The 9,468-nt window shown below is 40.3% G+C and overlaps 1 protein-coding gene across 1 annotated transcript in view; it reads right to left on the reverse strand.

The window, feature by feature from the left end:
* FGD3 (FYVE, RhoGEF and PH domain containing 3) overlaps positions 1–8,410 on the reverse strand; it is a gene marked incomplete at both ends in the record, with an annotated part of 27,129 nt that extends 18,719 nt beyond the window's left edge. The window contains 2 exons of the mRNA XM_008942528.1: positions 6,477–7,074; positions 8,242–8,410. Coding sequence (XP_008940776.1) covers positions 6,477–7,074; positions 8,242–8,410 — 767 coding nt within the window. The remainder of the gene's footprint in view (positions 1–6,476; positions 7,075–8,241) is intronic.
* Between the last annotated feature and the right edge of the window lie 1,058 nt (positions 8,411–9,468).

Here is a 9,468-nt window from a genome sequence, read left to right on the forward strand (position 1 = left end):
GGCTTGATCTGGAAAAAAAAAAAAGATAATTGATGAATATAAGAGAGAAGTATAAATGATTAATGGAATAAAGAACATCAACTGGGTGCAATTATTCAGCTTCCCCATGGGAAAACTAAAAGTCATCAAATAACATTATCAAGATACTGCTTCAAGACCAAAAGATGCTTGCTCAAGCAACAGGCAGGTCACTGCAGATGGTAAACCTTCATGCAGGTTCACAAAAGGACCAGACAAATGCATGGAGTAAAATTCCAGCTGGAATCTGTTAAACACACAGAGCTGTTTCCAGCTCAGGAAGCACCTGGGCCCCTCACCAGCAACAGCACTTGTTATCCCAAGAGCCATGCACTCGTTAGCATTTGTGGCAGGCATTTCTAGACATAACCCCGTAGGCTGCCATCAGTTAGAAAATGTCAATTAAATGCTCTTTAAGCTTCTTTAGCATCACCATGTTTTGTTTCCAAGCAAAATTTACAAGAAAAATGTAAACACCCCTGCCTCATTTAGGCAATCTGCAATAAGACTAAAGATCTCAAAGACTTTTCAAAGCTGGTCATGAATTGAAACAAACCAGATGCACAGTTATCCTACATGAAATGAGCTATCACTTACCATGAAATACCCACAGTTCTGTGATGTAAGGATTATTGAAGGAAGGTGAATAGCTTTTCTGCATTTGAAACAGCATCGGTCTTCTTTTAAAGGAAACCCTCTCTTTCTAAGCACAAACCTGAAGACGGGCAACCACGCCACGAATAAGGCTTTGACATGTGCTCTCCCTACCCAGCTATTCAAATTAGATTGAGCAAACTCAAATATTCTTTTAAGCTATACTAACATGCTACACAACATCCTGCTCCATTCACTCATGTGATAGAAGTTAATATTTAGGGGAAATAAAACCCCAAACAATCACAGCACAACATTATTACTTAAAATGAAATGTGTTGCTGGCTAGTAACTATGAGGATCTGTCACTGAGAAAAAAAATCTACCTGCCAGTTTTGCTGGGCACAGAAGACTGCCTGAAGGAAAGCCTCTGACATGAAAGGCCAGCACGCCAGCTGCCATTCTTTGACTTGTCTGAATTCAGAACTTGAGAAATGATTTCCAACTAAATACAGAGATTTGTTCTCCAGAGTAAATCTTTACATAACACAGGCACTTTTTGACCTCCTAACCTTCACCATCTGCAATTCAGTTCATACTTCCAAAAAAATTGCTGACATCTGCTTAACTACCAAACAATGGTGGAACAGACAGCTTGAGCTCAGTTTTTAACAGCGGCTCTGTCTTCAGTTGCTGTTTCTGGTAGGGACAGATAGGCATGTTTTTTCAGACTTTTTTTTGCAACATATTTGCCCTTCAATGCATTTAACACCTTAAATGATACATTAGATTAATTAAAGGTGAGGCAGTCCCATTCTTCTAACCTTATTTTATGTCATGACAGGGCAGTTCTAAACCCTGAGCTGTAATTCAGTTCACTATGAACAAGATACTTCATGGTCTATGTCTCTAAAGGAAAAGTAAACCAAATTTGCAAACTCAAGTGTGGATTATATTCCTTGTATTTATAGTACTCCACCTTATGCAGACTTTTGGCTGCTCAATTCTTGTAAATATATTTCACTTCTGCTTTGCCCAAGGCGCATGCCGACTGCTTGGCACGGCTGCGCTAGTTAGGGGTGTCCTCCACAGTCCTGCTTTACAACCGTGCATCTCCCGTGGAGCCCTGTGACAGCAGTCGAGCTGGCAGAGTGACAAGAAAGATGAGAAAAGGGAAGTGGTAGGTGTTTACTTCACAACACAGAAAGCTCACTCTAATGCTCAAAGTAACAGTTGCATGAGGCTCTTTCACTTCTTTTTGAAAGGTAAAAAAATTAATTTCCAGCTGTAACTGTGCAGAAAACACTTTTAAAGAAAAAAAGAACACCAGCCTGAAAACAAACAGAACCAACTGCTACTAAAGGTCAGAGTCACACCTGTGGAGGGACTGCATTTGCACCTCAGACAGGCCACTCTTAGATGCAAACTTGGAAATGGCACATGCTGAGCTGCTCTCTGACATTAAGCAGCCACAAGTGCTTTGCGGCTTCCTGCAGGCCCACCCACCGACCCGGCTGGGTGCCTGCCAAGCACGCCTGGCCCACGGGTTCACAAATGCCAAGACCGACCTGGCTATTACAAAAAGCAAATTCGAAATGAAAATTTCAAGTAAAAAGCAAAGGCTTGACATGAGAAAACTTGGGCAATACCCTGCAGCAACCATTTTCCACGTAACTAGTTGTGCACAAGCTTATTCAGTAAGCACCAGTATCACGAGGGCTTTCAGTAAATCTTCTAAGTCAGCTGCTGGGATACAGTGCAAGTTAAAATTGCATATGGTTATGCTTTAAAACCCCACCAGCCACCTCTACAAAGAGCACAAAAAGTCCCAGAAAGATTACAGACCGCTTCCTACTCAAAAATGCTGAAAACATGGAAAAATTATCCTCTTTGTTATCTTTGCTGTATTAAGATTTCACTTTCCTTAAGATATTAAAAAAAAAAAAAAAAAGAGAACACATCTGATGTTTCTTAATCAGAATTATGACAAAAACATTGACCTATGCAATTTTTTTTTTTTTTTCAGAATATACATGGAGATAATCTTACCTAAAGGTCTGAATTGAAGGACTGCAGGCCAAATTTTCCCACACAAACTACAACGAAATCAGAAGTGAAACTCCAGCCACGTAGAGGCAGAATGGAAGCCTGTATCAGTGACTCTATGAGGCCCACATGAGGACTTCGTTACTACTGTTTTACACAGCAGATGTGATGAGATGGAGAAAGGCATTCTTTAGTGATTACCAATGGCCACATAGTGCTCTTAGTGAAAAATATATAAATAAAAAGATATGAAGTGTTAGCCATCTCAGTAGCATTACTCCATCATTCCCAGGCAGTTGGCAGAAGCCTTGGGTATATGACTACAGAGCATAACAGTTCCTCATTCTCAATTTTATGTCTTCTTTTTGTTTTCTTGTTAATCATCAAGGCTAACATCCCTCAGTTCCTGGAGCTCCTGACATTTTCTGCGACATCTCGAAAATTAGTGAGCTCCCTTTGTTCATTTTCATCAGAAAATCCCAGTAAAATCACTCCTGAGATTTTAAAATATATTCCAATAATTTTGTGCTAATAGTAAGACTTATTAGACTGTGCTGCAGACTCCCAAAGGAAGCCACATCATGCTGCAGAGCTAAAGTCAGACTAAATAAAACAAGTCGCATATCATGCAATGTTACTTCACCAGCTATGGGATGTTTGGAAGCTCGGTGGTGGACAGAAAGATATCTGAAGTAGGAAACTAGAGAAGAAAAAAGCAAATCTGATTTTTTTTTTTTTCCCTCCCTGCTCAAGTTCATGCACGAGCTTCACTTAACTTGATATCCTGGGAGTCTGAGCCATTATTACATCATTCTGCAGCTGTATCTTATGCATCCTCCTCCAAGTATAACAAAGCTTTCTTGAAACTTGCATATTTAACGAGAGTTCTGGTTACCTCTCTCATACAGCTACAAAGTCTGGTAATAGGGGTAGGAAGGAGGAAGCAGGATAAAGATGCTGGCTCCCAACATAAAGCTTTCTGGAGGAGCTGGATCTCCCCAGCTCTCAAGCCAGCAGCTGGTGCTGACTGAACTCTCCTCTCTTCCTTGCAGCAGGGCAAGTATCTTGTTTTCTGGAAAATTACCAGTTACCAGTCCAGGATGATGTCAACTTCTAGCCTAAGAATAACCACTGAATGAGTCAACTTCAAATGACACTGTCTTTCCTCACTGGAAGCTATAGTCTTTTACCCTAACCCTTAATCCACAGTGCCCCAAATCTGCAACAGAATCAAGGTGGAGAGTGGAAGGATGATGTGGACACCTAACACACAAACTGGCTTCCTACGTTGCATCCCCAGAAGAGGGCATAATCCTCACACTACAGAAGAGGCAGTAAATCTAAGCCTTCCCCCTCCACGTGGCTGCAAAACCAACCTAATGTAGTGTAGCCTGGTCACCGTCAAAACTGCCTTTTGGAAAGTGAAGTCAACTCAAAATGCAAGGGAGGACGTGAACTGCATCACAGACATGCACATCAGGAACAACAGTGACACAAGAAAACAAAAGAAACCAAAATCTTTCTGCAGAGATAACTCCCGTAAATTCACCAGCATGCTACAGATGATTATGACTTCATAACTCTGTGTTTTATAAGCATTATTTCATACTACATGGATACTTAACCTAAGGAACAAGACTTAAAAATAGCCATCAAAACTCTGATGTCTTACAAAACATTGACATTTCTCAGCAAAGCCCTTCTCAATCACACAATAAAGTCTTCCACTTGGGTTTGCCAGTTTTTCTGATACCAGTCAAACAGCAGCTTTAATTACAAGATTAAGTTTTTTAAAAAAATTTAATGCATTATTTTCTCGCTATCATGTTGCAACTAGTAAACAATCTTTAAAATGTTTCAGCTGTGCACACACACAAACATATATATTAATAATTTAAAATAATTGAAGTATTTCACAGTGTGTGTATATATATAAAGACACAAGTGATGGAAAACCAACAGCAGCAGGTGAGAACCCTTGAACTGTGATGGTGATGGGGCTGCTGCTCATCTGAAATGTAAGCAAGGTTTTACCAGACTATTGAAGAGACGCCAGATGTCAACAGATGCATTAGATGCTGTACTAACAGATGCTTAGAGATGGAAGTTAATGGAGATGCAGATCTTCATCAATAAGATATTTCCTGTGGACCCCTACATTGAATTTTTGCATACAAGATAGGAGAGGTCTTTTTTGTCAGTAAAGATCCTGCAGTCCTGCTGGATCCCCTCACTCATAATGCCATGGATATCCCTCCTGTGCAAGCCTAAGGCAATCTACACCACAGCCTTCCACACCCAGGCAGTGGCATTGGACACGACAGCTCTCCCTGGCTCTCATGTTTCTGGGACAGGCCGACTGGTTCCTCCCCCTGAATCCACACCAGCTGCCTGTTGGGACTGCAGACTCACAGGGAGGCAAATGAGGTCACATCCTCTCCATCTACACAAAGCAGTCAGGTCTGACCAAACCGGCCTGGTTCGTGCAGCCGTTACTGCTTCCGACTCTGCTGGGTCCTTTTCATTTCCCCCTGACTTAAACCTGTGCTAACGCCTGGCAGGTCTGACATTCCCTGATCTTCCAGGAGGAGCAGCAGGGCTATGAAGTATTGGTGAGTCCAAGGCTACAAAGGCAGTGTCCGACCAACATGAACGGAAGGTGAGTCCAGTTACAGCAGCTTGAAATAAAGCAGCAGGAAGGGTGGCAGCATAAAGCAATGCATTCATGAGAGAAAGTGTTGGGTTTTTTCCATACCTTCTTGTAAGTACATTTGCCTCGTCAGGCTTCTATTCTTGGAAAAGAAGGGGACAACACAGAGCATTAACTGTACTCTGAAACACTACTTGTGAGCTCTGAGGCAGAACTTCTTGCACACCGCATAACTGCATAAAATTTTCATCTTCAATAGTGACGGGCCTATGTGATACAGAAGCTACTGACTGATTTTTAAACGGCACACTTCTCAAAGGACAAGCTTTTGAAATATGCAAATTTGGATATAGTTAGTGATCTCATTAGAATCATCCAATTGGCACAGAGGTGTGAACACTATTTCACTAGCTACAGTTTGTTAGTTGCTAATATTCTAATTAGAATATGCTAATATTACATATTCTTTATAAAAACAAAAAATCCAGTATATTAACTTTATTGTCATGATGGCTGAGGGTGAAAAAATTTAAAAATCCCCAAACACCCCCCCACACCACATAAAAAAACACCAAAAAAAGCAGAATATTTTGCAATCATTTTGCTCAAAGCATGTTCTGTTTTCTTTTTTCTGGAAAAAATCCAACCCATTCTATCATCACTATTTCTAAAAATAACTGCCTTAATAAACACATATCAAAGGAATCTTTCATTAATCTTATACAGCTGCAGCAAACACAGAATGTCCTGGATTCAAAGAAAATTTCTCCTAGCTACAGTTTCCTGAAGAGTAATTTTACATAAATCACTTCAAAACAACTTCTTTGCACTCAAAAAGTAGTCACACCAATAGAAGCGCAGGATTTGGGTAAAAACCAAACCAACTCAACACAACAGACCAAAAAACCTGTCAGAAGAGATTTCCGTCATGGATGTCCTACCAGGATGCAAGGCCCTGACCCTGAAAGATGCACTGTCCAATTAGCCCTTGGCATATCACGGAGCCTCATGGGAAACTATGAAAATTATGGCTGTCATGATCCTTTGACATAAAACCAACCAAATAAAAACCCCGAGCAATGTAACAAAGTGATGCAAAGGATCTCTGGCCAGAGTCAGGAACTGGTTTCAAAGCACTTAACAGCTACAAACAAACCAACCACCTTACCTTGTTTACATCCAAATACTCCAACTTTGGCACTTCTGCTGTCTCTTGCTCCTCGCTACTTCCTTCATCAATGTCACTGTCTTCATCCTGTGTGGAGTCTCTCTTCTGCTCCACAGAGGAAGGCTTGGTGTCCTTTTTGTCAGGTTCAATCTCCCCTGGGTTTCCAGCCACACTGGGCTGCTTCTGTTCTGCACCTTCTTCACTGGGGAAAGTTTCCCCTGCTACACTACAAGAAGGACTGTCAATGCCACTGTCTCTGTTGGGAATTTTACCACTACCGTTCAGCTCTGCAGTTAAGTCCCTATTGCCAAGCTCTCCAGAGGACTCTTTCCTCACAGCCAGAGAAACAGAATCTTCATGTCTTTTGTTATCACCTATGCTTAGCTCTTTAATTTTCATTATGTCTGTGTTAGACAGATCCATGCTGCCTGGTATGTCTGTCTCATTCTCATCCAGTTCACTTTTTTCGTTTGTGGAAGAGCTGCTGGAAGCCACCAAGTCACAGCCACACGAGCTCAGTTGTTTGGATGAGTCGAGGCTAGGTTCCATCTTAAGAGATAAATTTAGCTGGTTTCTTTGAAGAATATGTATAGGTTGCCTGGGGGTGAAGAGAAAGCACCACAGTCATTCATATTAGCATTCAGGGGTTTCAAGAGTACTCCAAAAGAGAGAGGGCCTAATTATCACTTGATTCAAGTTATATTTTTTGTACTTTCCTGAAAATCCTAGGAGGCACGTGTGTGAACACTGCTACAGTAAATATTCACCCAACAGTCTCCAATAAAAACACACTACTCTCAGCCTTAAGTTTTACTGAAACAGCACCACTGGAATTCTAGGCCTTTAATACTCCTCATTTGCCTTGAAGAACAGTCTGGTTTGAAGCTTTGGGGAGGGAGGAACCATCTTTTGAAAGATGTGTTTGGTTGTGGGTTCATTTAAAGAGGAACTCATGTTCCTCAATAGAACAAAGCCTCTAGGGCAAGGTATTTTCTGCCAGAGAGAGGATGTTTTTGAAGCACAAGTCACTACTTTTCCTTTTTGAAAGTCACCTAACCAGATTCACCACGGTGATAACACACTCCAAAGCACAATATGGTGTCTCTGTCTCCATCTCTCTCTTTATGGAAAAAAAAAAAAGAAAGAAAAAAAAAATCACTTAGCTCCATCAGGCATATCTGGACTTCAGAGAGAGTTTTCATGTATTTGTAAAGCGAGCTGGTTTTACAGTAAAATACATATATTTTTATCCTATTTCATGTGTCATATATATGAAGTTTCAGAGGAGACACTGTTCTACATGATGTTGTTTCACAGTACATTGTGATTTAACTCTCCCCTGCCTCCAAGAAGCAAGCTAACAGTATGCGTGAAATGTACTGAATCTTAGGCAGAAAACTCAATTATATATCACAATAATCAACTTCCTGTAATGCAAAAATCAGTCCTGACATCAAGTCTACTTACTGAAAGCAGACTCTATACCACTGGTGTCTGGTAGAATACTTAGCAAATTCAGAAGGTCTTAACCTCCTCAAAAACAACTGTATGTTACAAATGAAAAGCTGCTAAATTATATGCTTTTGTTAAAAAAAAAAAATAATTAACAAATCATTGTGTAGTTAGTCAAACTTTGCACTTCCAGTAGCAAACATCCCAAGAGGAGTTTCTATGTGAAAACTGCAATCATTGTTTTCTATTGTTATATTCTAAGTCAAAAATGCAGAAAAGGGGATTAGAGCAGATCTTGCAAAGCCATATTTACCTAATATTTTCAAATTTCTCAATGAGCGTGTTGACTCCTGCTGATATTGGTATTTCTTCCTCTCCAGGTGCTAAGCTCCTTGATGACTTGGGATCAGCTGGCAAAGGCCGAGAAGGTGCAGGAGGAATTCTTTCCTGTCCAGGTTTGAGATGGACAGGCTTAGGAGGTACTAATAAAAGAGAAGGGGAAAATGGGAGGATAAATCTCCATCTTCTTTATCCTAAACTTTGAACAAAATCTAACAGCTCAATGCAGAACGTGGGGCGTCCATTCTTTCACCCTCCTTTATAACTGCAGAGGCGAAAATCACCTATCAGAAGTAGTCCTGAAGTATTTCCTACACCAAAGCAAGTTGCTGTATGCTAAGAAAAAACGATAGGCTCCTATTTTGTATTTCTGCAGCTGTATCAGATGTGTTACCAAACCGAACAGCTCACAGAACCTCACCGCTTCCTTATTACCAAACAGGATGCACAGCTCTCACTTCGTTTTTGCAAATGTGCTCACCATCTCAATCGCACTAACAAGTTTTCCCTCGCATAACTTTTTCAAACCTCAGGTACTCTGTTGAATCTCTTATACTGGGAAAAAAGAAAAAAAAAAACAACCTGCAAACGAACCCAAACTACCAAAAAAAAATCCCACCGTGGATTTCAGTGCTTTGTGTTTGCTTGGTCAAAAATGCCACAAGCAGAACATAATAGCTTTTCTTCCTTTCATTCTCCCTCCCCCATCTCTTCTGTGGTGTAGTCTTCATAAACTTCCTTCCTCTTTTGATTCTACATTAGTTACAGACAATATAAATAAAACACATTGTAAGAATGTGTATGTTCTGCTTAAGGATTCTCTAGGAGGCAAAGGTACAAAGTTTAATACAGTATTTTTAAATAATGTAATTTAAACAGAAAGTAATTTAAAAAAAATTACTCAGACCTGTTGATAGCAGAGTAAATGGTTTTGGACATACGCAAGCAGTAACCCATGGCAACAGGTTCACATGCTGTTTTAGTTTTATACAGTGAAAGCAACCTCCTATCAGCAGACCTGACACTAAGAACGCAGGAAAACCAACTGCATAATTACTCCCAAAGCACACTCTACTCAGAGCAGTGTTGCCAAGTACACACTCTGGTCTGAACTATCCAAAGAGTTAACATATTAAATGAAGAAACTCTAAATACATGTTTTATTAAACAACATTATCAAGAACAATTTATTTCAAGCATT

Source organism: Merops nubicus, unplaced genomic scaffold, assembly GCF_000691845.1.
Source record: "Merops nubicus isolate BGI_N331 unplaced genomic scaffold, ASM69184v1 scaffold5416, whole genome shotgun sequence".
Taxonomy (NCBI): domain Eukaryota; kingdom Metazoa; phylum Chordata; class Aves; order Coraciiformes; family Meropidae; genus Merops; species Merops nubicus.